General features: G+C 54.5%; 3 protein-coding genes across 7 annotated transcripts in view; 1 reads left to right on the forward strand and 2 right to left on the reverse strand.

Annotated features, from left to right (window-relative positions):
- The window catches only part of POLR2A (RNA polymerase II subunit A), a 34151-nt gene extending 31754 nt beyond the window's left edge, over positions 1 to 2397 (reverse strand). The window contains exon 1 of the mRNA XM_033184754.1: positions 1903 to 2397. Coding sequence (XP_033040645.1) covers positions 1903 to 1995 — 93 coding nt within the window. The 5' untranslated portion in view covers positions 1996 to 2397. The remainder of the gene's footprint in view (positions 1 to 1902) is intronic.
- Positions 2398 to 2506: 109 nt separating this feature from the next.
- Positions 2507 to 27378, forward strand: ZBTB4 (zinc finger and BTB domain containing 4). 5 transcript variants are annotated; one of them, XM_033184756.1, is made up of 4 exons: positions 2507 to 2760; positions 19462 to 19532; positions 19979 to 21078; positions 22861 to 27378. In XM_033184756.1, the coding sequence occupies exons 3-4, from the start codon at positions 19988 to 19990 to the stop codon at positions 24806 to 24808; spliced, it is 3039 nt and encodes a 1012-aa protein (XP_033040647.1). In that variant the 5' UTR covers positions 2507 to 2760; positions 19462 to 19532; positions 19979 to 19987; the 3' UTR covers positions 24809 to 27378. The 5 variants fall into 5 exon arrangements, with proteins under 5 accessions (XP_033040647.1, XP_033040650.1, XP_033040646.1 ...); XM_033184759.1 differs by lacking the exon at positions 2507 to 2760 and adding an exon at positions 7040 to 7239 and having other exon boundaries at positions 19890 to 21078; XM_033184755.1 differs by lacking the exon at positions 2507 to 2760 and adding an exon at positions 7040 to 7239.
- On the reverse strand, positions 2724 to 5398 carry SLC35G6 (solute carrier family 35 member G6). The gene is made up of 2 exons (XM_033184760.1): positions 5221 to 5398; positions 2724 to 4789 (listed from the first exon to the last, which is right to left on the reverse strand). Exons 1-2 carry the CDS (start codon positions 5221 to 5223, stop codon positions 3776 to 3778), a joined length of 1017 nt encoding a protein of 338 aa, XP_033040651.1. The 5' UTR covers positions 5224 to 5398; the 3' UTR covers positions 2724 to 3775.
- Positions 27379 to 27694: the final 316 nt, after the last annotated feature.

The following is a 27694-nucleotide window of genomic DNA, read 5'->3' on the forward strand; positions in this document are numbered from 1 at the left end:
TTCTTGTACATCGATAAATTTAACCTTGTCTGCATAACTGCAAGTATTGTTTCCTGATCTGTTTTTCAGCTTTGCCACAGTGCCTCTATAAACAGAAGTGGCTCTTATTTTTACGTAGTGAAATCTGCCTTGGTCTTCCTTATATATAACGTTTAGCTCATTTTAGGCATTCCATAAAACTTACCTATAATTAACTACTATTAAGGGCTTCTGTCTCTGGTATGAGCCCTGCAAAAGCCTTCTATTTTTTTCTAGTATTTTATGGGTTTTTTTAGATTTAAGTCTTAACTTCATCTGGAACTGATTCTGTGGTATGGTGTGAGGTCAGGACGTTCTGACGCCTGACATAGCTGAATTCTCTTCCAGCAAAATGGTCTCCATCCACAAACAGCCACTTAACTCCATTCTTCCCAGCCAGTGGGCTCCCTCTACTTAGCTCCACAAGGGAAGAAGTCCAAATCACCAATAGCTCTCCCCTAGGACTGCCCTCCTCTCTCTGGTCTCTCCACCTCCTGTATCAGTTCTTCATAGAGCAACTACAACAGTATTTTTTCCAATGCGAGTTTGCTGTCACTCTCCTGTTTATAACTGTCCAAGGACTAGCTACTGAAAATAGAATTAAGTCCTGACTCCTTAACATAATATACAATATCCCATGCTTCTCCAGACAATTTCTGTAACACTCTTCTTCTCTCATCCACTAAACCTCAGCCACACCGGCCGCCTTTCATCCTCTAGGACAAGCCCAAGTTCATTTCTCCCTCAGGCCCTTTGCACTTGCTATTTCCTGTGCCGGAAAAGCTCTCGCCATAGAAAAACTACGGCTTCGATGACTGGCTGCCTCTCATCATTCGGGTGCAATCTTCTCAGACAGGCCTTCCCAGACCCTGACACCATCCCATCTGAAGTAGCCCCACCTAGGCTGGGCGAGGTGGTTCACGCCTGTAATCCCAGCACTTTAAGAGGCCGAGGCGGGTGGTTCACCTGAAGTCAGGAGTTCAGCCACTGCACTCCGGCCTGGGAAACAAGAGTGAAACTCCGTCTCAAAAAGACAAAAAACCAAAAACAAAAAACAAAAAAAGGGGGGGGGGGGATCACCTGAGGGCAGGCGTTCGAAACCCCTCCTCTACTAAAAATACAACAATTAACGGGGCATGGTGGCGCATGCCTGTAATCCCAGCTAGTCAGGAGGCTGAGGCAGGAGAATCGCTTGAACCCGGGAGGCGGAGGTTGCAGTGAGCCGAGATTGTGCCATTGCACTCCAGCCTGGGCGACAGAGCAAGACCCAGTCTCAAAGAAATAAAACAATATAAAAATAAAAAAATAAAGTAGCCCCAGCTCAGTGACTCTCCATGGCATTACCCCGTTTCACTCTATTCGAGACAATTGCCATTAACTGAATTATCTTGTTCATTTATTGTATTCGTGTTTACTGCCTGCCCTTTCCCACAGACAGTGCTCTTTAAGGTCCTGGTCTGTCGTGTTCACCTCTGTAACCCCAGAGTCTCTTCTGTCCACAACAGAACAGGCACTCAATATTTGTATTACAGAAGAGGAGGAAGCTATCCAGGGTTTGGCTTCTTAACCAAACTTGTAAAGACTCCCTAGGATTCGTCTGATCGCCTTTAACGTCGGTAACTCTGGAGTGGGAAATCAGTCACCCTTCTCTCTCTCCTTACCCTCCAGCCAGGCCCCCTGTCTCGGACAAAGCGCTAAGTTTGCTCAACTCTGCAAAATATAACTCTGGGAGGCCCGAGACTGGCGCCTGCACAGCCTTGGCGCGCTGAGCCATGCTCCTGGCCCGTCACCCACAGGCAGCGAGAAAGCGCCAAGTTTCCGCAGCCCCCGTTCGGCCCCGCCCGCCAGGGAAGGAGGGAGGAAGGGGAGGGCAGAGCCGCTTACCAGTTCATCCGGACTCAAGACTCCGAACTGGACTCTCTTGATGGTGCGCAGCGGGCATGCGCTGTCCCCCGAAGGGGGGCCACCCCCGTGCATGGCGGAGGCAGGCGCGCTGCGCAGGCGCAAACCTCACTACAAAAAGCCTGCGCCGCCTCCGCCTAGGTGCTCAGACCTCGTCAGGGCGGCCACCGGGAAGGACCTCCCCGAGTTGGGAGGAAAAAGCCGGAGGAGGGGAAGGTGGGGGAGGGAAGGAGGCGGGGAAATAAGGAGCGAAAGGAGCCCTTCTTTCCCTTACCGGAAATTGTTCAGCTCCCAAAAAGGAAAAAAAAAAAGAAGGGGGAAAGGAAAAGGTTTTTGGGGGAGGAAGAAGAAAAAGGGTAACGAATAAATAAGTAACCGGGCTCCTGAACGGCAGAGGTTACGGCAGTTTGTCTCTCCCCCTTCCGGGAGCCGCCTTCTTCTCCAACCGTCCCGGCCGCGCTCTCGGCGCTTCTGAGCAGCGAACTCGCCGAACGACGCCTCTTATAGATTCGCCCTCCCGTCCCCGCCCCTTCCTTTCCCGCCCTCCCTTGCGCTACGGGGTCGCCTGCGCAGGCCCGCACGGGGTGCGAGCCAGAGTCGTGGGTCCTCCCCCTGCTCGCTGGTTGGGAGACGTTTTGAAGTGACTGGGAGAGAGGAATTTTTTTCTGTAATCCCACCGCCTCTCCTCGCTGCCCCCTTCTGCACTGAGATTTAAGGTTTGAAGACTCGAGGGTAAAATTGGGCCGCTTTCATTCTAGTTTGGACAACGGTTTCATCTTCAGCAAAAGCCTCTCATTCGTAGCACCCCCCCAGCTGGAAAATGGTCTGCTCTGCGAATCGGTAATGGAGGCGGGGCAGGGCGGGTCCTCCCGAGTGAGCTCCCGGGGGAGGGCGGTTTCTCATGAATATGCAGTTCTCTTGCTGAATATGCATGACAAGCCAAGATGGCGGGACCAGTGGCTTGTCCGGAAGTAGCCGATGTTGGTCAAACGGCCCCCAGAGACGGGTGGGCATCTCCTGGCCTCTAATGCCGCGCCGTACCGAGCCATGGTCCTAGATCCATGGCCTGAGCCGCTCGAAGAGACTTCAGCTCCGAGGCCTGCTCTGGAAGGAGCCTGGCCACTGTCCGGGAGAGATCACGGGACCGCGACAATCCGAGAAAAGCAGATTAGCCATGGGGCGGGCCACGAAAGTCCTGGGGGATTTGGGGTCAAGGCATCTGAACATTAGGAAATCCTTCACTTTGTAGAATATTTCAGGAATAAAATGGGGGGGCGGGGATCCCAAGGGATTCTCCAATGAGAACGGTCTTAGGACTTCCACTCTCCCTCCAAAGCAGAGACGACACCACTGCACAGCCACATTCAGAGTAATCCTTGTTTGATGTCAATGTCACGTCACCACCCCAAGGAGGGGGCACAAGCACGAGAAAAGGAAACCTTAGCCGTGAGGGGAGGGGTGGGGAGGCACGCTCCCCTCCCCCAGCGCAGCTGCTGGCTCTGTCTTTGCGGGAACACTCCAGCCCCAATGCTCTTCTCTTTGCTGCTGAGTGAAGTCCTCCCCGTGGCCCACGGCCTGCCTGCCTCTGCCCCTTGGATCTGCTCCTCAGACTTTACCCCTTAGTTATGCCCTGATTCCCAGGACCCAGCTTGGACTCCACATCCCTTGGTCCCAGGCTGGCTCCAGGTCTTGTAGGTAGTCACTCTCCACCAAGTCCCCAAGTCACTCTTGACTCTGAGAGGTATCCCTCTCCCACACCAGTTCTTTTCCAGTCACTTGTCCTCCCATGTTCGTCTTCAGTCTTTGCCTCTTTTTACCCCTGCCCCTCCCAACCCCCAGGCTCCCAAGTTCTATGTCACTCCTCCACCTTCCCTTCCCTCTCACAGCTGAGGTTCCGGGCTGTGATGATGGCAATGCTGCCCAGCACAACCCCTGCCCCCATGATGTCAGAAGGTGCCACAGTCTCATGGAGCATATAATACTGCAGTATAAGGGCCACCACCACCTCAGAATTCAGGACAGCGCACACCAGGGCAGGGTGGGCCTTGGTGACCGCATAGCTCACACATGTGAAGGAGACCAAGGCGAGGATCCCCACTGCCCCCACACAACTCCAACTCAGGAGGTCACTGGGCAGCACGGGGGTCTGCAGCACAAAGAGGCCTGGCACAGAGCCCAGCAGCCCCACCAAGCCAAATAGGAAGGCCACTGTTGGGAGGCAGGAGGGAAAGTGCAGAGAACAATAGACCCGAAGCCCCAGGGACAGCATCAGGCCTCCCAGGAAAGCCAGCACATAACCTACGGCGGTGTAGAGACCTGTGGTCCCCTCCTGCAGTGTCTGTAGTCCAGGTCCTACAATGATTATTAATCCTAGGATGCTGCCCAACAGTCCACACCAGTCGTAGCCACTGAGACCCTGGCTCTCAAGGCAGAGGGCGAGGAGGGCAGAGCAGACGGTGGAAGAACCTTTGCGAACAGTGGCAGCGTTGCCAGTGGGCACCATCTGAAACGCAGTGTAGGCACATCCAATGCTGAAGACGTTGAGCACGGCATGGAGGCAGGCCCGGCCTCGGATGTCAGGAGGTCCCAGAAGTGGGTCGCCACGCAGTTTAAGTAGCAGGGCAATAGGGAGGTGGAAGAGACATCGATAGACGAGCAGCTCCAGCGAGGGCAGGTTTGAAGCCTGGTAAGCCATACGAGAAAGGGGGCCCACAAAGCCAGCAGGCAGGCCCCCACCCAGCAGGGCCACCAGCAGACCCTTGGTGGCATCAGAGGGCTGGCAGCGCTGGTGTGAGGGGAGGCTGGGTGGAGTGGAGGGCGGCGATGGCTGCGTGAAGTCGGGCAGGTTGAAGTAGGGGTGACTGCCAGCCTGTTAGGGAGAAAGGAGCTCAGGGTAGACAGCAGCCACAGCCCGGGTGACCTGGGGCAGGGCAGATGCGAGGATGGGGTCTGGGAGGAACTCTTGGGAGTTAGAAAGGGCCTAAAAGATGAGTGAGATGGTATAATGTGGGCCTGCAGCAGGAAGCAAGGAATGAGCAGTCCTGGAGTATCATTTCCTTAGGTAAGTTGTTCCTGGGAGGAGAAAAAGGAACCAGGATGCCCTCTTGGATTGAGGAAGGGGAGGAAGCCTCAGATGCGATGCATCTGTGTGATGCCACAAGTTCCAGAGACACCTGGGTACACTATTATGAATTCTATTTGTGGGTATCTCTGAGACAGCTAAGTTTTAGGAAAGGAGGGGAAATGGAGCAACCAGGAGCTATAGGGAGGGAGTATTGGGCCCCTGGCCCCCATACTCACCATCTTTCCTTGGACTTTCTCCTCTCTCCTCCTGGCTCAGGGAGCCTGGGCCCCTCAGAGCTCCAGCCATTGTGACCTGGTTGGAGTGGGGGTGGGGTTCTTCCCTGGAACCCTCCTGAGGTGGTAGTGCGCCTATTTTCCCACTGAGTCTAACTCTGCTTCTTTTCTTTTTTTGTTTGAAATGAAGTTTCCACTCTTGTTGCCCAGGCTGGAGTGCAATGGTGTGATCTCATCTCACTGCAACCTCCACCTCTCAGATTCAAGCGATTCTCCTGCCTCAGCCTCCCAAGTAGCTGGGATTACAAGCGTGCGCCACCACACCTGGCTAATTTTTCTTTTTTTTTTTTTTGAGATGGAGTTTCGCTCTTGTTGCCCAGGCTGGGGTGCAGTGGTGCGATCTTGGCTCACCACAACCTCCGCCTCCCAGGTTCAAGCAATTCTACCTCATCCTCCCAAGTAGTTGGGATTACAGGCATGCACCACCACACCCGGCTAATTTTTTATTTTTAGTAGAGATGGTGTTTCTCCATGTTGGCCAGGCTGGTCTTGAACTCCTGACCTCAGGTGATCCGCCCACCTGGGCCTCTCAAAGTGCTGGGATTACAGGCGTGAGCCACTGCGCCCAGCTAATTTTGTTTTTTGTTGTTTGTTTTTTTTTTGATAGGGATGGGGTTTCACCATGTTGGTCAAGCTGTTCAGGAACTCCTGACCTCAAGTGAGCCACCCCGCCTCAGCCTCCCAAAGTGATGGGATTACAGGCATGAGCCACCCTGCCCAGCCCAGGCTGGAGTGCAATGGCACCATCTCGCCATCTCGGCTCACTGCAAGCTCTGCCTCCTGCCTCAGCCTCCCAAGTAGCTGGGATTACAGGCGCCTGCCACCACGCCCGGCTAATTTTTTTGTATTTTTAGTACAGACGGGTTTCACCGTGTTAGTCAGGATGGTCTCGATTTCCTGACCTAGTGATCTGCCCGCCTCTGCCTCCCAAAGTGCTGGGATTACAGGCGTGAGCCACCGCACCCGGCCTCAGAGAGGTTTTAAGGCAAGGAGCTCTGAAGCCTGGCTCCTCCATCTCCTTAGTTTTTAATTTTCCAGAACCAGGGAGGAGTTCTTGGGATTGTCCCTGTGGAGTTTCAGGAATGTGTTTTTTTCTGTGTGTGCTTCCACCTGGTGTTTTGTTGATGCTGTCCCCAGAGGCGGACACCAAGGCTTCTGCATTTATGTTCAAGGATACAGATGTGGATCTATCTGCTGGTGGGGACAAAGTACCCAGCCAGCTTCGTGTGTTCATTTGCGCTGGTGGTCGTTAATGTGTGCCCCGTGTGCATGGCCAGGGCCTTCCTTTTCCGCGGCCTGCTGAGCGTTCCTGCGCATTCCTGGAGAGGGTGTGTGTGTGTTTGTGTCCAGGGCTGGCCCTCTTTGAGTGTGCTGACCCTGAGTCTGTGGGTCCCACTGGGCCTGATTATGAGTCTGCCATGTCATGTCTGCACCCTGAGAGCCTGTGTGTTAAATGCTTTCAGGCAGTGTGCACCGCTGAGTGAAGGGCGTGCAGGGGGAAGGGCGGAGGGGAGCCCTTTCCCTGGGGGTCGGTGGTGTTGCGTCCCTGCCGGGGTGCTGCAATCCGGCCCGCGCCCGGCTCGGTGTCCACCCGCCCGGTGGCCCAGCGCGGCGCGGTGTCCTGCCGCGGGGATCAGTCCCGGGGAAGGCCGTCGGGCGCTCGGAGCTTTGTGTCGGTGTCGGCTGCGCTGCGCCGGCCTCCTCTCGGCGGCGACGGCGGCGGCGCTGGGGGGGGACTGTTTCCGGGGGTGGGGGTGGGGGTAGGACCGGGGCGGGGGGAGCCGATGATGTCAGCGGCGGCGGCGGCGGCGGCGGCAGCGGGGCCGGGCCGGGGCCAGGCACTGGGGGGGCCGGGGCCGGAGCCGGAGCCGGAGCCGGAGCTGGAGGCGGGCGAAACCGGAGCGGCCGGGGGCGGCCACGGTGATGAGCCGGGCCTGGCGGACGCGGCGCCATCACAGTCAGGTGGGCCCCGGGGCGAACTGGGCAGGGCCAGGGCGGACCGGAGCCAACTGCCGGGCCCCCTCTCCGCTGCCCGGCGCCGCGGAGCCCCGGCCGCGCCCCGCGCCCAGACCGCTCTCCTTTGGGGTTGACCTGGGGGCGCAGGGGTCGGGGGCTGAGCCTGGCCCCGCCCCCGGGCGCACACGACGCTGGGGGGCGACTAAGGGGGCCCTGGTATGGCGTCCGAGCGAGCGGCGGCCGGGGAAAGCGATCGTCTGGGGCCGTGGAAGGGGCGGCGCTCACTCCCCCTTTGAAGGGTTAATTCTGCAGCCTAATGTCCCCCTCCCCCCGTGGGGCAGGTTGGGGGTGGGGTGGGGCGGGTGTGAGCCCGGGCAAGCGCTGCAAGCTGCTGGGAGGGCGATGGCGTAGGAGCCAGGCAGAGAGGGGGAGGGGTGGGCCGCCGAGCGCCCCAGAGTTGGGGTGTGCGGGGTGCGCAGGGCGAGCTGGGGCCCCGGAACCGCCGCGCCGTCGGGGCAGGGTTGTGGCTGTGAGTCTTGGAGATCGTGTGTCTCCTGCTGTGTGGTGGGGCAAGGTAAACCTCTCCTGGGCACCACCGTTTGCTGGCAGCCAGGGGTCTGGGTAGGGCCCTCCCTGGGCCATGGAGGTAGAAAGCCAGAAGGGGTGTCCAGTGTTGTGGGGCAGAGTTACAAGACGAGCCCTGTGGCTTTGGGTGACAGATGGGCATTCTGAGCAGGGCACAGCATGCTGGGTGCAGAGTTTGTTCGATGTGGGGCTGTGTGTTTTCTACAGCATGTGTTTTCTCGCATGTACGTCTTGTGCTGCACCTATGACCTGTTTATGAACTGTTTTCTGCAGAGCTGGCATGCTGTATGTGTTGCGGAGGGTGCCAGGATGCAGTGTATGTGCCCTTTTGGAGGGGGCGGTTGTGGGCCTTTTAGTCAGAAGGCGTCACGTCTGGGTCCCATTTCTGTTGCTCTGCTGAGGTGTGGTCCAGTGGTAAAGAGGGCGATGGATGGGTTTGCGTGTCCGTGATGAGCGTGTTGCATGGGGGCTGCGCGTCTAGAACTCAGATCCGGAAGATCTGGAGTGAGGAACCCCAGGGTGTGTCTCGGGCCTGTGGGTCAGCTGGCACTGGTGTGAGGGGTTCGGGGTGGAATGCGCCACTTGTGTTTGTGGGATCATGGGCAGCCAAGCAAGGGGAAGGTTGTGCGTTTGCAACATTCTCCACAGGATTCTTTTGTGACGTTGTTTGTAGGAGCCTGTCGGGGCTGCTGGGCTGGGAGGCAAGCTGGTCAGAAAACACATGTGGGGAGGGAGGTGGCGTGACAAGGGTAGTGTGGGCCTCAGACCCAAGAGGCCAGCCGCAAGCAGGCTGTGTATGCGTGCCTGCCGTCTGTGTGCTTAAGTGGTGGTGGGGCTGTGGAGGGGATTTGGTATGAGGAAGGCGGGAGATAAATGCAGGGTAGCGCATGGCGGCCGGCGGGAGGCATGGGTGTTGTCAGGCGGCCCAGCTAATCTTTGCAGGGTCTGTGTGTTTGCCCCTCATCAGCCTGCCCAGCATATCAGGGTCACCCGGAGGAGAGGCTGGGCGGCCACAAGGGAAGTAAGCTTAGACAGAGCGGCTCCTTGGCCATGTTTATGTAAAGGCTGGGTGTGACTCTTGTCACTAAAATGGAAAAAAGAAACGTGAAGTTTTCAGCCTCCTCCTGCTTCACCCTCTCCCTCTCTCTGCCCCCCTTGTGGGTATCTCTGACGCACACTGGGCCCCACTCCTGCGACAGTGGAAGGGCCTCGGAACGGAATTCGCTCACTAGGCAGATTCCTCAGAACAGGTTTTCCTCACCTTTGGGGCCTGGGCCCCTCTACGGGTGTGTGTGCAAGTGCATTCCAAGCCTGCACACCACTGTCTACTGTGCCTGGCCCCACTGGAAGGATGTGTGTAGGTAGGGGAAGGGAGGGTGCTGCGGACAGGCCCTCCGGCATGGGGGGCTGGGAGGGGTGGCCGCCTGGGGGAGCCTGCACAACAGGTGCACAGTGACAGCCTGGTGAAGAGAAAGGAGCCATGACCCAGGGCTGAGGAGCTCTGGCGTCTTTACCATTCCCTCACTGGCACTTGATCTGAAGGAAGCTCAGTTCTTCATCTGCGGAATGGGGCTGATTGCCTGCCCTGCATATCTTCCGAAAGCACGTGGGAGACGGACCCGAAAGTGGCTGCAGTCTGGGGGCTGTGCCTGTGCCAGCCCCTGTCAGCCCTCCGTCAGGACTGGGAATTCCCTTCTCGGGGCTTGGCTGATAATAATGGCAGCACACACTTGCTTAGTACTGACCGTGCACCAGCCACTGTCTTCAGGGCGCTTATGTGTGGCCACTCAGTCCTCCGACCAACACCGTGAAGTAGGCCCTGTAATTACCTCCCTTTTTCAAGTGAGGCAGCTGAGGGCCAGAGAAGTTAAGTAATTTGTCCAAAGTCACTTAGCTAGTGAGAGGTGAAGCTGTATTTGAACCTGAGCAATCAGGTTGCAGATCTTGTGCTCTTAACTACTGTACTCTGCTACCTTCTGGAACATTCAGTGGGTGGTCCTTTCTGTGCAATTGCCTCCAACACTCTTCTCCCCAGCTCCTGCAGAATTTAGCATCTGTGCAGCAGTCCATTTCAGAAGACCCAGATGCTCAGGGAGCCCCCGCTGAGAACATGAGAACCTGAGTCTCTGCTGCTGTATAAGGTGGATGGTGGCCATAGGGGCACAAAAGGTTGATGAGTCAGAGGAAGGAGAGATTGTCCTCATCCTGTCGGTCAGGGAGGGCCAAGAAGGAGGTGGCTTTGGAGTTAGATCTTAATGTTTTGGAGGGATTTTGGCAAGCTTGGGGAAAGAGCATTTCTGGCAGGACAAGCCAGCACAGGCAAAGGCGTGCAGGTGTGGGTCATGCAGAAGCTGGAGGGCACACTGGGTGTCTGGGGTTTCATTCATTTGTTTAGAGATGGGGTCTCACTATGTTGCCCAGGCTGGACTCAAACTCCTGGGCTCAAGCAGTCCTCTAGCCTCAGCCTGCTGAGTAGCTGGGACTATGGGTACGTGCCACCACGCCCGGCTCACACTGATTACTGTGTGTTTGAAGAGGATAACAAGGCAAGATTAAAAAGGAAGATTGGAGCTAGACTAGAGCCCTTGACTGCCTGGTAGAAGAATTTGAATTTTATTCTAGAGTCAGTGAGGACCAGTGGAGGTTTTGAGCCCAGGAGTGATATTCCTGAACTGTGGTTAGGGATGTTGACCCTCACTGGGAGGCGGGCTGGGTGGAGGAAGGTAAGCCTGGAGGCCAGGGGATAGCTAGGAGGCTATAGCCTTGGACCATGTGAGTGTTAACAAGGACCTGAGCTGTCGAAGGGAAGATTTCCAGAGCCATTCCCAAGCTCGGCCGCGGTTTCAGCCACACTTGATGACTGCTGGATGTGGGAGCGAGGGAAAGGGTGGAGTCAGACATGACACATTTAGCACTTAGCACGTGAGACCTTGTGCAGTGGTTTATGTAACCAGCTGGCGGGCCATAGGCCCCTTCAGGGCCAGGTCTAGCAGTATGGCAGAGGGAAAGACTGAACATCTGGGGTCAGCCGGGCCTGGATTCGAATCTTGACTGCTATTTACAAGCCATGCGATCTCGAGCAAGGTATATCCCTCTCTGAGCCTTGGTTTCCTCTTCTGTAAAATTAGAATAATATGACCGGGCGCGGTGGCACATGCCTGTAATCCCAGCACTTTGGGAAGCCAAGGCAGGGGGATCACCTGAGGTCAAGAGTTCAAGACCAGCCTGGCCAACATGGAGAAACCCTGTCTCTACTAAAAATACAAAAACTAGCTGGGCATGGAATCCCCGCTACTCTGGAGGCTGAGGTGGAGAATTGCTTAAACCCGGGAGACGGAGGTTGCAGTGAGCCGAGATCATGCCACTGCACTCCAACCTGGGCAACAGGATAATATAAATACCTACTGTGGGTGGCTGTACTGAGAATATCATTAAATGAGTCAGTGTGTGTGAGGTCCCAAGAAGAGTATGGGGCAAATTGTGAGGACTTCAGAGTGGTCAACTTATTTATGGTTTTTTAAAATTTTTTTTGTTTTGTTTTTGAGACGAAATTTTGCTCTTGTTGCCCAGGCTGGAGTGTAATGGCATGATCTCGGCTCACTGCACCCTCCACCTTCCAGGTTCAGGTGATTCTCCTGCTTCAGCCTCCCAGGTAGCTGGGATTACAGGCGCCCACCACCACGCCTAGCTAATTTTTTATTTTCGGTAGAGACCAAGTTTCACCATGTTGGCCAGGCTGGTCTCACCATGTTGGCCAGACAGGTGGTCAGTCTCTGACCTCAGGTGATCCACCTGCCTTGGCCTCCCAAAGTGCTGGGATTACAGGCGTGACCTGACCATGCCCGGCCTATATTTTTTTTTTTTTTTTTTTTTGAGGCAGAGTCTCACTCTGTCACCCAGGCTGGAATGCAGTGGCGCAATCTCTGGCTCACTGCAACCACCACCTCCCCAGTTCAAGCAATTCTCCTGCCTCAGCCACCTGAGTAGCTGGGATTACAGGCGTGCACCACCACACCCCGCTAATTTTTGTATTTTTAGTACAAACGGCGTTTCATCATGTTGGCCAGGCTGGTCTGGAACTCCTGACCTCAAGTGATCTGCCCGCTTCAGCCTCCCAAAGTACTGGGATTACAGGCATGCGCCACTGTGCCTGGCCCAGAAGTGGTCAAGTTATAATTGTCATCCCTATCTCTGGGCCAACTTAGTCCGTCATGGTTAATGGCTTCCTTCCTGGAGGATGGACTTTGAGGACAGGTTCATTCATTTACCTGTTTTTTTGTTTTGTTTTTAACCACCCATTATGTGCTAGGCCCTATTCTAAGGACTTGAGATACTGTAGTGAACAAAGCAGACAAAATTCCCTACCCTTGGCTGGGTGCTGTGGCTCACACCTGTAATTCCAACACTTTGGGTGTCCAAGGTGGTGAATTGCTTGATTCCAGGAGTTCAAGACCAACCTAGGCAACATGGTGAAACACTATCTCTACTAAAAATACAAAAAATTTGCTGGGCGGTGGCACATGCCCGTAGTCCCAGCTACTTGAGAGGCTGAAATGAGAGAATCACCTGAGCCTGGGGGAGGTGGAGGCTGCAGGGAGCTGTGGTAACACCACTGCACTCCAGCCTGGGTAACAAAGCAAGACCTCATGTCAAAAAAAAAGAAAAAGGGCTGACCACGGTGACTCACGCCTGTAATTCCAGCACTTTGGGAGGCTGAGGCAGGTGGATCACCTGAGGTCAGGAGTTCGAGACCAGCCTGGCTAACATGGTGAAACCCTGTCTCTACTACAAATACAAAAATTAGCCGGGTGTGGTAGCAGATGCCTAGATTCCAGGTTTTTGGGAAGCTGAGGTAGGACAATTGCTTGAACCCAGGAGGCGGAGGTTGCAGTGAGCCGAGAGAATTCACACCACTGCACTCCAGCTTGGGCAACAGATAGAGACACCATCTCAAAAACAAAACAAAACCCCAAAAAATCCTACCTTTTACCCCTTGGAGCTTACATTCCAGAGATAAATAAGAAATAGGAGCTGGGCGCAGTGGCTCTTCACTATAATCCCAGCACTTTGGGAGGCTGAGCTGGGCGGATTGCTTGAGCCCAGGAATTCAAGACCAGCCCTGGGGAACATGGTGAAACCTCATCTCTACAAAAAATACAAAAAGTAGCTGGGCATGGTGGCAGGTACCTGTAGTCCCAGCTACTCAGAAGGCTGAGAGGTAAAGGATCACTGGAGCCCAGGAGGTCAAGGCTGCAGTGAGCCTCAATCCCCCCACTGTACTCCAGCCTGGGCAACAGAGCAAGATCCAGTCTCAAAAAAAGATAAACAGTTGGCCGGGCTCTGTAATCCCAGGACTTTGGGAGGCCGAGGCAGACAGATCATCTGAGGTCAGGAGTTCGAGACCAGTCAGGCCAACATGGTGAAACCCCATCTCTACTAAAAATACAAAAATTAGCCAGGCCTGGCTGGGTATGGTGGCTCACGCCTGTAATCCCAGCCCTTTGGGAGGCCGAAGCGGGAGGATCATGAGGTCAGGAGTTCGAGACCATCCTGGCTAACATAGTGAAACCCTGTCTCTACTAAAAATACAAAAAAAAAAATTAGCTGGGAGTGGTCCCACTCCCAGGTAAAATTAGCTGGGCGCCTGTAGTCCCAGTTACTCGGGTGGCTGAAGCAGAATGGCGTGAACCCAGGAGGCGGAGCTTGCAGTGAGCTGAGATCATGCCACTGCACTCCGGCCTGGGTGACAGAGCAAAACTCCGTCTCAAAAAAAAAAAAAAATGTGGTGGCGGGCGCCTGTAGTCCCAGTGACTTGAGAGGTTGAAGCAGGAGAATCCCTTGAACCCAGGAAGCGGAGGTTGCAGTGAGCCGAGATCGTGCCACTGCACTCCAGCCTGGGCAACAGAGCTAGACTGTGTCCCTGCTGAAAAAAAAAAAGGGAGAGAAGCAGCTGGGCCAGTTTCAGTGGCTCACGCATGTCATCCCAGCACTTTGGGAGGCTGAGGCAGAAGGATCACTTGAGCCCAGGAGTTCAAGAAAAGCCTGGCCAACATAGGGAGATCCAGTCTGTACTAAAAATAAAAAATAAATTAACTGGGCATTGTGGTGTGCACCTGTGGTGCCAGCTACTAGGGACACTGAGGTGGGAGGTCACGAGAGCCTGGGAGGTTGAGGCTGCAATGAACCGTGATTGTGCCACTGTGCTCCAGCGTGGGCAACGGAGTGAGACCTCGTCTCAAAAAAAAAAAAAAGAATGGCCAGGTGCAGTGGCTCATGCCTATAATCCTAGCACTTGGAGAGGCAGAAGAGGTGGGCATATCACTTGAGGTCAGGAGTTCAAAACCAGCCTGACCAACATGGTGAAATCCCACCTTTACTAAAAATACGAAAAAATTAGCCAGGCTGGGCGCAGTGGCTCACGCCTATAATCCCAGAACTTTGGGAGGCCAAGGCGGGTGGATCACGAGGTCAGGAGTTCAAGACCAGCCTGGCCAAGATGGTGAAACCCCATCTCTACTAAAAATACAAAAATTAGCCGGGTATGGTGGCGGGTCTGTAATCCCAGCTACTCAGGAGGCTGAGGCAAAGAATTGGTTGAACTGGGGAGGCAGAGGCTGCAGTGAGCGGAGATTGTGCCGCTGCACTCCAGCCTGGGCGACAGAGTGAGACTGTGTCTCTAAAAAAAAGAAAAAATTAACCAGGTGTGGTGTTGGGCGCCTGTAATCCCAGCTACTCGGGAGGCTGAGGCGGGAGAATTGCTGGAACCTGGGAGGAGGAGGTTGCAGTGAGCCCAGATCACACCACTGCACTCCAGCCTGGGTGACAGAACTGGACTCTGTCTCAAAAAAAAAGTGTTACTAAGTGCTAAGGAGTAAAATAAAGTAGGGTAGGGAGATAGGAAGTTTTAGGAGGTGGGGAGTGGCCAGGGAAGGCCTCAGGGGAAGGTGGCTTCTAAGTCAAGGCTTAAAGGAAGTTGGGCTTCACTGCTTGAGGTTATCTGGAGGAAAGAACATTCCAGCCAGAGGGAACCACAAGACGCAGGGCGTGTCTGGTGTCCATGCTCAGATCCCCACCTCAGTGGCACCTCTGAAGTCACACAGGCATTGAAGAGTAGAAATGGTAAGAACAAACAAAAAACTTGAAAACCACAGAGCCACCAAACCTACCATGAAGCCCAATTTATGCCTTTTTTTCTTCACCACTTCTCCCCACCATTTTCCAGGACTGAGTTCTACGAACTAGATATTGCCACTTGTTGGCTCGCTTAATCTTTATGACAACCCCACAAGGTAGGAACTATTAATCGTCCCCACCATACGGACAAGGAAACAGATACAGAGAGGTTAAGTAACCTGCCTGAGGTCACATATCTAGTCTTTTCCACTTCCTATAAGGCCTTGCAGGGCAGTAGCCAGTCACAGGGCAGTTGAACTCAAGCTGCGTCCAAACGCTGGGTTGGCTAGCAATAAAATCTGAGGCAGATAACCCCATCACTACTTTCCCTCTACCTCAAAGGGAGGAGTTTAGAGTATTTGATTTCTCTAAGCCTGTTGCCTCACTGTGGCCATTTTGAGTGTTGAAATGAGATGACACAGATAATATGCTTAGCATTATACTTTGCACATGGTAAGTATTTCAAGCCTGGGCAACACGGCAAGACCCCATCTCTACAAAAGTAAATAAATAAATTAGCCACGCATTATGTCGTATGCCTATGGTCCCAGATACTCAGGAGGCTGAGGCAGGAGGATCATTTGATTCCAGGAGGTTGAGGCTGCAGTGAGCCATGTTCACACCACTGCACTCCAGCTTGGGCAACAGAATGAGACCCTGTCTCAAAAAAAAAAAAAATTCACAAATGGCAGCTACAGAGACCATGATGACGATGATTGTGTGTGACCCCTAAGGGCCAGTCCAGCATTGGGTGTCTCTGGTTCTTAGAAGCCCTGACAGGTCTTGTCCGAGTACTGTGGCAGTCAGCACACAGTCACACATGCATAGGCTCCAAGCCCACTAATACGGTTGTGCAGGTTGGCAGGCCCAGCCAATGGGGTGAATGAGGACTGGAGGCAAACCTTGACTTTGCTCACCTACACAGGGCTGCTGCCTCCTGGAGGAAAGAACCTTGCTTCTAATTTTCGGAAAGGCACCCAGGTAGGCTATTTGAGCCCTGGTGGGTGCCATAAACACGTCCTTCATTAATGTGTGGTGAAGTCGTGAAGTCATCAGGAACATAGGCTTTGGAGCCAAACTTCCTGGGATCAGATCCCAGCCCTGCTACTAGCTGCTTCTATGTCCTTGGGCCAGCTACCTAACATCTATAAGCCATAATCTGACATTTATTTTATTTATATATTTATTTTGAGACGAAGTTTCATTCTTGTTGCCCAAGCTGGAGTGCAATGGCACGATCTCAGCTCACTGCAACCTTCGCTTCCTGGGTTTGAGTGATTCTCCTGCCTCAGCCTCCTGAGTAGCTGCGATTACAGGTGCCTGCCTCCATGCCCTACTAATTTTTTATATTTTAAGTAGAGACGGGATTTCACCATGTTGACCAGGCTGGTCTCGAGCTTCTGAACTTCAGGTGATCCACCCACCTCGGCCTCCCAAAGTGCTGGGATTCCAGGCATGAGCCACCACGCCCAGCCTATTTTATTTTTTTGAGACAGGGTGTGGTTCCGTCACTCAGGCTGGAGTGCAGTGGCACAATCATAGCTCACTGCAGCTTTGAACTGCTGGGCTTAAGGGATGCTCCCACCTCAGCCTCCTGATTAGATGGGACTGCAGGCACACGCCACCACACCTGGCTACTTTTTGTATTTTTTGTAGAGACCAGGTTTCTCCATCTTGCCCAAGCTGGTCTCGAACTCCTGAGCTCAAGAGATCCACCTGCCTCAGCCTTCCAAAGTGCTGGGATTACAAGTGTGAGCCACTGCACCCAGCCCATAGTCTGTCATTTTATTTATTTATTTTATTTTTTGAGACAAAGTCTCGCTCTGTCACCAGGCTGGAGTGCAGTGACTCAATCTAGGCTCACTGCAACCTCCGCCTCCTGGATTCAAGTGATTCTCCTGCCTCAGCCTCCCCAGTAGCTGGGACTACAGGTGCCTGCCACCGTGTCCGGCTAATTTTTGTATTTTTAGTGGAGATGGGGTTTCACCATGTTGGCCAGGATGGTCGCAATCTCTTGACCTTGTGATCCACCCGCCTCGGCCTCCCAAACTGCTAGGATTACAGGCGTGAGCCACCATGCCCGGCCTGTTTTTTATTTATTTTTATTTTTATTTTTATTGTTTGAGACAGAGTCTCACTCTGTCACCCAGGCTGGATCAATCTCCATCCAGAGCGATCTCGGCTCACTGCAGCCTCTACTTCCCGGGTTCAAGCAATTCTCCTGCCTCAGCCTCCCAAGTATTTGGGATTAGAGGCACGCACCACCATGCCTGTCTAATTTTTTTTTTAAATTTCTAGTAGAGATGGGGTTTCTCCACATTGGCCAGGCTGGTCTGGAACTCCTGACCTCAGATGATCCACCCACCTCGGCCTCCCAAGGCGTTGGGATTACAGGTGTGAGCCACAGTGTCTGGCCTTAAGGAGGGATAGTGGCCGGGTGTGGTGGCTCATGCCCGTAATCCCAATACTTTGGGAGGCCTAGGCGAGCGGGTCACAAGATCAGGAGATCGAGATTACCCTGGCTAACAGGGTGAAACCCTGTCTCTACTAAAAATACGAAAAATTAGCCAGGCATGGTGGTGAGTGCCTGTAATCCCAGCTACTCAGGAGGCTGAGGCCAGAGAATCGCTTGAACCCGGGAGGCAGAGATTGCAGTGAGCTGAGATTGTGCCACTGCACTCCAGCCTGGGTGCAGAGCGAGGTTCCATCTCAAAATAAATAAATAAAAATTTAAAAAGCAGGAAAGCTAACTGCTACCTTTCAGGGTAGTGATAAGGAACAAATGAGGTAATTCAAATAAAACACTGACTCTTGGGGTCCCAGTGGGCCAGTGGTTATCATGGAAGTGAGTGGCAGGCCTGAGCACTAGCCCACGAATGCAGTGAGGCCCTTTCCTCGGGATGCCTGACCTATCTGAAATCTACCAATTGACAGGGTAACACTTGACCTAGAACCTGATCTGTCCCTGGCAGACAGGGTTGTTAAAACTTTGGACTATCATCCCTGTTTACCATCTTCCTTCTTCCCATCCAGGAGAAGTGTCAGGAAAATATTTTGGGGAATGCGAAATGGGGTATATGTGGGGAAAAGGCCTTTGAGTCCAGATAGTATGAGTGATAAATGGGAAAGAACATTTTTCAGAGGATGGGAATTGTATGAGGAACTCCTGATGCCGAACGCCTCTGAAGACACGTGTGGCCCATGGCATATGGAAGGACACCCTCAAAGATGGGTGACGGCTCCCAGGCTTTGTGGAGGGCAGAGGAGAGGGTCTGGAGAGCTCTGCTCTCAATTCTGCAGGCCTGGATCTCTAAATAGGTGCCACCTGTCATTGTCAACGCTGTGTGACTTTGGAGAAGTCTGGCTTTCAAACTCAAACCTTCAACTGAAAAGAGTCCTCAAGGCCCTGATGGTGCCTGCAGGGGAAAGTGGCTGTGCGGTACTTTTTTTTTTTTTTGAGACGGAGTTTTGCTCTTGTTGCCCAGGCTGGAGTGCAGTGGCGTGACCTCGTCTCACTGCAACCTCCACTTCCCAGGTTCAAGCGATTCTCCTGCCTCAGCCTCCCAAGCAGCTGGGATTACAGGCACGCACCACCACGCCCGGCTAATTTTTTGTATTTTTAGTGGAGATGGGGTTTCACCGTGTTAGCCAGGGGTTTCATCCTGTTAGCCAGGATGGTCTCGATCTCCTGAACTCGTGATCTGCTCACCTCCGCCTCCCAAAGTGCTGGGATTACAGGCATGAGCCACCGTGCCTGGCCTTGATTATGCTGCTTTTTCAGCCCAAATCCCTAGGGCATCAGGTCTCTGAGTGAGCTGTGGGACCAGGCCTCCTGGTCCTGTGGCCTTTCCAGTGCCCTCCAGAGACTGGAGCGAGCTGGCAGTTGTGTAGGGGTCAGTGGGCTTCAATGGTTGCCTGGCAGCTGGGCCAGAAACCCCCTCTGAGATTTATGGGGCTGGGAGGATATGAGGAGGTCCTCTCCTCATTTGAATATCTACCAGCTTAGGTCCCATTTTTTAAAACTCACACATTATTTTGACATGTAAATGAGACCATCGTGATAAATGACAACATGCAAATCTTTGACTTCCTCTGAGCCCTGGAAATTGGGCCAAAGGGACTTGAGAGTGCTGTGACAGGCTTCCCTGAACTATGGGCTGGACCTGTGCTACTATATTGTTTGGAGGTGAATTGGGAATATGCAAATTATCTTGTCACTGTACTTCTCTGGGCCTGCAGAACAAGGCTCTGTAATAACCTGCGTGGCCTCCCAGGTTTGACCGGACGCAGCTAAACAAATAACCTGGCAGAGGCTCCGGGGAGGGGTCCGGGCTCACCCAGATGTCCTCTCTGGCCACAGTCCTGCACCCCTCCCCACTTCCTGGGAGCTTTTCCTCCCACTTCCCTCCCTGAGGACCCTCTCCTGCTCCTCCTCTAGGTTCCCCTGACATGGTTTCTGTTTCTCCACAGAAGGAAGAGGCCCAGCAGAAGGGACTCGCTGAGCCACCCCCCGCCCCACTCCATGTTGGCTGTGCTCTCAGGTGAGAAGGTACCCAGAGGTCTACAGTGAGGGAAAAGTAGACCCAAGGCAGCAGGCCAGCGGGGGCGGCCATTTTGTCTAGGCTGGGGAGTTCTGTGAAATGGCTATCAGGAGTTGTGGCGCTTCCTCCTTCTTCCCATGAGAGAGGTTTCCCTCGCTTACCTCTCTAGTCTGTGACTTCAGAGATCATGACCCCTTGACCTTCACCATGACCTGAGGTATCGCTGGCCTTTTCCAGCCACAGAAGTGAGTTAGACATACTGGTCTTGGATACTGGCCAGACTTGGGTGGCTAAGGGCCAAGCCCTGGCTTCTGTGGCCTGAAGTGATTCAGCCTTCCACTGGCTTCTGACCAGCAGCTCCTGACCCTCTCTTTGCCTGACCTGAGAAGCCTCTGCCCTCTGCCCAGCCTCCGAGACTCTACCTGGCCTCCTCTCCCACTGTCTAGGCTGGCACCATGCCCCCCCCTGCAGAGGTGACGGACCCGTCTCATGCCCCCGCCGTCCTGCGCCAGCTCAATGAACAGCGGCTCCGTGGCCTCTTCTGTGACGTCACCCTCATAGCCGGAGACACCAAGTTCCCTGCTCACCGCAGCGTCCTGGCTGCTTCGAGTCCCTTCTTCAGAGAGGCCCTGCTCACTTCGGCCCCACTGCCCCTCCCGCCAGCTACAGGGGGCTCCGCACCCAACCCTGCCACCACCACAGCTGCCTCTTCCTCCTCCTCCTCTTCCTCGTCTTCTTCCTCTTCCTCCTCCTCTGCTTCCTCTTCTTCCTCCTCTTCCTCTTCCTCTCCCCCTCCAGCCTCTCCCCCTGCTTCTTCCCCGCCCCGGGTCCTGGAGTTGCCAGGGGTCCCAGCAGCTGCGTTTTCTGATGTCCTCAACTTCATCTATAGCGCCCGGCTCGCACTGCCTGGTGGTGGAGGGGACGGGGCAGCTGTAGCAGAGATTGGAGCTTTGGGGCGCCGTCTGGGCATCTCCCGCCTTCAGGGCCTGGGAGAGGGAGGTGATGCCTGGGTACCTCCTACCCCAGCCCCCATGGCCACCTCGCAGCCTGAAGAGGACAGCTTCGGGCCCCGGCCCAGGCCAGCTGGGGAGTGGGAGGGTGACAGGGCTGAGGCCCAGGCCCCTGACTTGCAGTGCTCCCTACCCCGGCGGCCCCTCCCCTGCCCCCAATGTGGAAAAAGCTTCATCCATCCTAAACGGCTGCAGACCCATGAGGCCCAGTGCCGACGAGGGGCCAGCACTCGGGGGTCTACAGGGCTGGGAGCCGGGGGCGCTGGCCCTGGTGGTCCTGCAGGGGTGGACGCCTCAGCCCTGCCTCCACCGGCGGGCTTCCGAGGAGGCCCCGAGCACGTGGTGAAGGTGGTGGGCGGCCACGTGCTGTATGTGTGCGCAGCTTGTGAGCGTTCCTATGTGACCCTGTCCAGTCTGAAGAGACACAGCAATGTACACTCGTGGCGGAGGAAGTACCCCTGCCGCTATTGCGAGAAAGTGTTCGCCCTGGCGGAGTACCGCACGAAGCATGAGGTGTGGCACACGGGGGAGCGCAGGTGAGTGGTCCAGGCTGGCAGGGGGAGCGGCCGGAGGCCAGCACTCAGAGATCACAGGGACAAGGGCAGCAATGGGTGGGGCTTGGGGCCTAGAAAGTTATCCTGAGACTAGGCTAGCTGCAGTAATCCCAGCACTTTGTGGGGCTGAGGTGGGAGGATCCATTGAGGCCAGGAGTTTGAGACGAGCCTGGACAACATAGAGACCCCATCTCTACAATTTATTTTTATTTTTTTCTTTCTTTTTTTTTTTTTTTTTTGAGATAGAGTCTTCCTCTATAGCCCAGGCTGGAGTGCAGTGGTGTGATGTCGGCTCACTGCCACCTCCGCCTCCCAGGTCCCAGTTTAAGCAATTCTGCCTCAGCTTCCCGAGTAGCTGGGATTACAGGCATGCGTCACCATGCCCAGCTAATTTTTTTTTATTGTATTTTTAGTAGAGTCGGGGTTTCACCATGTTGGTCAGGATGGTCTTGAACTCCTGACCTCGTGATCTGCCTGCCTTGGCCTCCCAAAGTTCTGGGATACAGGCGTGAGCCACCACACCTGGCTTTTTTTTTCTTTTTTTTTTTTTTGAGGCGGAGTCTCGCTCTGTCGCCCGGACTGGAGTGCAGTGGCCAAATCTCAGTTCTCCTGCCTCAGCCTCCCGAGTAGCTGGGACTACAGGCGCCCGCCACCTCGCCCGGCTAGTTTTTTTTTTTTGTATTTTTAGTAGAGACGGGGTTTCACCGTATTAGCCAGGATGGTCTCGATCTCCTGACCTCGTGATCCGCCCGTCTCGGCCTCCCAAAGTGCTGGGATTACAGGCTTGAGCCACCGCGCCCGGCCTTTTTTTCTTTTTTTTTAAGACTGAGTCTCGCTCTGTCCCCCAGGCTGGAGTGCAGTGGTTCAATCTCAGCTCACTGCAACCTTTGCCTCCTGGGTTCAAGTGATTCTCCTGCCTCAGCTTTGTGAGTATCTGGGATTACAGGTGCACACCACCATGCCCAGCTAATTTTTGTATTTTTGGTAGAGACAAGGTTTCACCATGTTGGCCAGGCTGTTCTCGAACTCCTGACCTCAGGTGATCCGCCAACCTCGGCCTCCCAAAGTGCTGGGAGTACAGGGATGAGCCACTGCACCCAGCCTCTACAAATAATTTGAAAAGAAAAAAAAAAAGCCATCCTGAGGCCCCTGCTCACCACCACTCACCTGTCTGCCTCCCTCCAGCCCCAGTTCCTTCAGCTGAGGTTTTTTTTTGATTTTTGTTTTTTTGAGACGGAGTCTTGCTCTGTCACCCAGGCGAGAGTGCAGTGGAGCAATCTTGGCTCACTGCAGCCTCGCCTCCAGGGTTCATCAGCTGAGGTTTATTAAGTCTCTTTGTGCCATGTCCTGGCTTGCTGCTCTGGGGAAGGGCTAGAGGGAAAGAGAAAGCTCCCTTCACCGGAAAGGACTGCGGCGGCACAGGCATGTCCAGGAATCATTACACTATTCTGAGCAGGGCCTTGTGTTTCCACGCGGTGTCCCTGTTCATAAATCGTTTCCCCATTCTGTCATCCGGACTTGAGAAGAAGGCTCTGTGAGTTAGGCTGGGTCCCAAGTGGAACAGCCGAGGCCTAGAGTCTCACAGCCGGTGGGGGCACTGAGCTCAGATGGGCGCCCCGCCCTGAGGCTGGCTGGGTGAGGGAGGCAGCGCAAGGCGGCGGGAGTCACAGGTTTGAGTGCAGGGTGCAGGAGGACCTGGGAGACTTCCGGGCCCTCGACTCAAGTGGCTGTGTTCCTGCCCTATTCCCTGCTATGCTGACCCAGGTACCAGTGCATCTTCTGCTGGGAGACCTTTGTCACTTATTATAACCTGAAGACCCACCAGCGAGCCTTCCACGGCATTAGCCCGGGCCTCCTCGCCAGTGAGAAGACACCCAATGGAGGCTACAAGCCCAAACTCAATACACTCAAGCTCTACCGCCTGCTCCCCATGCGGGCAGCCAAGCGGCCCTACAAGACCTACAGCCAGGGAGCCCCAGAGGCCCCCCTTTCTCCAAGCCTCAACACACCGGCCTCTGTGGCCATGCCAGCCAGCCCGCCGCCTGGGCCCCCACCTGCCCCAGAGCCTGGCCCTCCACCCTCTGTCATCACTTTTGCCCACCCAGCCCCCTCTGTCATTGTCCATGGGGGCAGTAGCAGTGGTGGAGGGGGGAGTGGGACGGCCAGCACAGGAGGGTCCCAAGCCGCCTCGGTTATCACTTACACTGCTCCCCCGAGGCCACCCAAGAAACGAGAATACCCACCTCCTCCCCCTGAGCCTGCAGCCACACCCACCAGCCCAGCCACAGCAGCCAGCCCAGCCACCGCTGCAGGGCCAGCCACGGCCACCACCACGGAGGAGGCCAAGGGCCGGAATCCACGGGCCGGAAGGACTCTGACTTACACGGCCAAGCCAGTGGGCGGGATTGGTGGAGGTGGGGGTGCTCCCGCAGGGGCTGGCCGGGGTCCCTCTCAGCTGCAGGCTCCACCTCCACTGTGTCAGATCACTGTGCGAATCGGGGAGGAGGCCATTGTCAAGCGCCGCATCTCAGAGACTGACCTGCGTCCTGGGGAGCTGAGCGGAGAGGAGATGGAGGAGAGTGAGGATGATGATGAGGAGGAGGACGAAGAGGAGGAGGAGGAGGAGGAGGAATCAAAGGCTGGTGGGGAGGACCAGCTCTGGAGGCCCTACTACTCCTACAAGCCTAAACGCAAGGCTGGAGCTGCTGGAGGTGCCAGTGTGGGGGGCAGTGGGCCGCCCCGAGGCCGCCGGCCACCACGCTGGAGGCAGAAGCTGGAACGGAGGAGCTGGGAGGAAACCCCAGCAGCCGAGAGCCCAGCGGGACGTGCCCGCACAGAGCGGAGGCACCGCTGTGGGGACTGTGCCCAGACCTTTGCCACCCTGAGAAAGCTGCGAAAGCACCAAGAGGCCCATGGTGGGGGCTCCCACAGCTCCCGGGCCGGACGGAGGCCCTCCACCCGCTTTACCTGCCCCCAGTGCGCCAAGGTGTGCAAGACCGCAGCTGCCCTGAGCCGTCACGGGCAGAGGCATGCTGCTGAGCGGCCCGGGGGCACCCCGACTCCTGTCATTGCCTATTCCAAGGGCAGCGCTGGCACCCGGCCCGGGGATGTCAAGGAGGAAGCCCCCCAAGAGATGCAAGTCTCCTCATCCAGCGGTGAGGCAGGCGGCGGGAGCACTGCTGCTGAGGAAGCTTCCGAGACCGCCTCACTCCAGGACCCTGTCATCTCAGGGGGTGAGGAACCCCCAGTGGTGGCAGGCGGGGGCAGCTATGCATATCCACCTGTGCAGGAATTTCCACTGGCCCTGATTGGGGGCGGCCGGGAACCTGGTGGTGGCAGGGGAAAATCTGGGAGTGAAGGGCCAGTGGGAGCTGGTGAGGGGGACCGGATGGAGGGGATAGGGGCTGCCAAAGTCACTTTCTACCCTGAGCCCTACCCGCTCGTCTACGGCCCCCAGCTCCTTGCCGCCTACCCTTACAACTTCAGTAACTTGGCCGCTCTCCCAGTTGCTCTCAACATGGTCCTACCTGATGAGAAGGGTGGGGGGGCCCTTCCCTTCCTACCAGGGGTCTTTGGCTACGCAGTGAATCCTCAAGCAGCACCCCCTACCCCGCCAACACCACCTCCCCCAACTCTTCCTCCACCAATTCCCCCTAAGGGAGAAGGGGAAAGGGCAGGGGTTGAGAGAACCCAGAAGGGTGATGTGGGGTGAACCTTGGGGCTCAATCCCCCTTTCACCAGATGCCACCCTCCCTGAACCCCCCACCACTACCAGCTCCCTGGCCTCCCTGCCCCTTGGGAGCCCCTCCACACTCTTGTGCAGGGACTTGGGGGCCCCTGGAGCTCAGGGGTCAGGCTGCTTTGTGTGAGATTGTAGTTTTCCCATCTCCTGGGAAGGGATCTTTCGAGGTTCCCCTCTCAATCTTCCTCCAGGGAATGGCCTCCATGAGGGGCAGGGCCAGCTTCCATCCCTTCTCCAGCCCTTGGGGCAACTGAGCAATATACTTAACCTGAATCTCTACTCACGGCCCCCACCAGCTCTGAATGTCTAACCTGCTCCCCTGATTCGTAAACCTAGGGGGAAACCATCTCTCTCTCCTAATGACCCCCCTTGTTCTGAAGCTTTCTCTAAGCCCTTCCCAGATGCTTCCTAGCACATTCCATTCATTGTGGCCCAGGGCCTGGACCAGACCATTGTGATACCTGACCCCACCCGCCTGGGAGTGTGGCTTTGGGTTCCATCCTTCCCAAGCGTGGGTCTCTACGTCCCTGTTTCCCTTGCATCAAGACGCCTTCCTTGGTTTCCATGCCTTTGGATCTTCCATGTTCCTCCCCATATTCCTGGACTTCGGAGATGGCCTCTCCCAAGCCAGGTCAAGGAGGTTTGGGGGAGGGCTGCCCCTCTGTTCTGTGGCTGAGCACGTTCCCAGTCCAGGGCAGGGAAGTATTGGCCCTATCTTGACCCCCAAATCCAGTGAGCTCCAGATTCTTCCAAGGCAAAAGAGGTGAGCAGATCACACCTCTTTCTGCCTCTACATACGGCCTATTCTGGGCTAAACCAGATTTGGGGGCCAGGAGGGAAGAACTCCAAATGGGATGGAGAAGGGAATCTACTTTCTCCCTGTTTTTTTTCCTGATGGTTTCTCCCAGACTAGACCAAATAGCCAGAAAAATGATAGGGGTGGGATGGGTGGGTAAGCCCAGGATTTGCACATGACCTTCCATCCTTACCTGTATTCCCATCTCCCCAGTGTCACTCCCCTCACCAGTCACTCCAGATGGTTTTGGGGGAACCATTCTACTCTTCTGGTGGGCTTTGGGGTATCCCCACCAGCTTTCCCTTCAAAATAGCACCTTACACCCCATCTTTGACTCAGTTCCCCTCACCCAAAGATCCCAGCCTAGGGATGGGGTACAGGGACTTTAAATAGTCCCTAATCCCTAATTTGCACTAGTTAACCCTGGTCAGGGGTCCCTGTATTTCCTTCCAGTGGGGGAGATGAAGAAATGTTTGCTCCTAATTCTCTTTGAAAACTGGGCCTCCCTGCTCTGTGATTGAATAAACGTTTCCCATCCCACCCACCTCCCCCCAGAAAATAGCTCACAAGGGGAGAGCCAGTTTGGGGGAGCAAATTTGACAAATGGGAATTAGAGGAGTGCAGTTTTAAAAGGAAAAGTTGTTGTCATCAAAATGGCAGCCTTTTCCCCAGCTACTGTTTTTGGGGCCAAGATGGCTGCCCTAGCAGCAATCACTGCCAAGGGCAAGATCATGGCTTTTGGAGGGAGGTGAGTTTAGGGAGGGCCAGGACCATCCTCCTACCCCTCATACCCTCCCAGCATATATAAAGGGGGAGGTTTTAGACAGGCTCCCTGAATGTTAACCATAGAGGAGTCACTCCTTCATTCCTCCTCTGTCTCTTTGCACTTTTCTTGGTCTTGGCCACAGCCTGAGTGATGAATTTCCTACTGAATGTACCAAGTTCCAATTTTTAAGAGGGGGGAGTTTCAAATGGGGAAAAAATGCAAAAAAAAAAAAAAAAAATCACTAAAAATTCCACAAATCTTGTTTCTGGCACTTTAGAAAAACTGCAAAAAAATACATAATAAAGAATACATATATATATCTACACACAAATTATATATCTATCTATCTATACAGCGGAACCACAAGAGAGACTGAGGAAGGCCTGGAGGCAAGGGCAGAGGTTATGACAGTGCCCCTATATCCTTAACCCGTACTCCTCTGAGCAAACAGGCATGGGAAAATGGAAGGGTTGAGGATGGACCGGAGAATTGGAACTTCAGAATAGGTCAAAATTCCAAAACCATGGACTTTTTTTTGGGAGAATTGAGATTGTAGACATTTATTTTTTTTTAAATATGATTAAGGAAAATAGCTTCCAGAATGTGGTGGTTCTGGGCAACAAATGAGATTGTGGCGACGTGGAGATTAAAATATATGTATTTGAACTGGGGAATTTGAATATTGTGAGTTTCAGATGTTGGAAATTTGGGATTTTGCAGTTTTGTCTTTTGAAAATGATCAAGTCTTGTTAGTTCGTGCCCTCTTTCCCCATGTTCCCTGGAAAGAAGGGTGGTGGCAGAGTGGGAAGGCCACTGGTTCTGTGCCACAGCACGCAAGATTTAGAATTCTACAGACTCTAGCTCTCTACGTAGTGAGGACCCAGATTTAGAGAAACTGACCAATATTTATCTCCGCATTTGTGTGTGTGTCCAACTCTGTAGGCCAATAAACCAACAAGACAAATGAACTGTGCTCCACAGTGGGATGCCAGGTGCAATTATTTGCGTGGCTGGTGGGTCTGGGGAAAAGGAACATGCTAACTTTGTCCCACAGGGATCCCTGCGAGTTGTGGCCCAATGCTCTCTCTTTGGACAACAACTTCCAGCAATTGAATAGTTGAGGGGGAGGGCTTGTTGACTGTTAGCTCAAGCTGACTTTGGCCCAACCTCCAGCCAGAAATGTTAACAGTCTAGTTCATACAACCTGCTGAGCGCAAGATCTCTATGTCCAAAATGGCCCTGACTTAAACCAGGTCTAACCTTCCTTCCACATTGAAAGAAAACTGAGGCACAA

This window comes from Trachypithecus francoisi, unplaced genomic scaffold (assembly GCF_009764315.1).
Source record: "Trachypithecus francoisi isolate TF-2019V2 unplaced genomic scaffold, Tfra_2.0 Lachesis_group20, whole genome shotgun sequence".
NCBI classification, from domain to species: Eukaryota; Metazoa; Chordata; class Mammalia; order Primates; family Cercopithecidae; genus Trachypithecus; species Trachypithecus francoisi.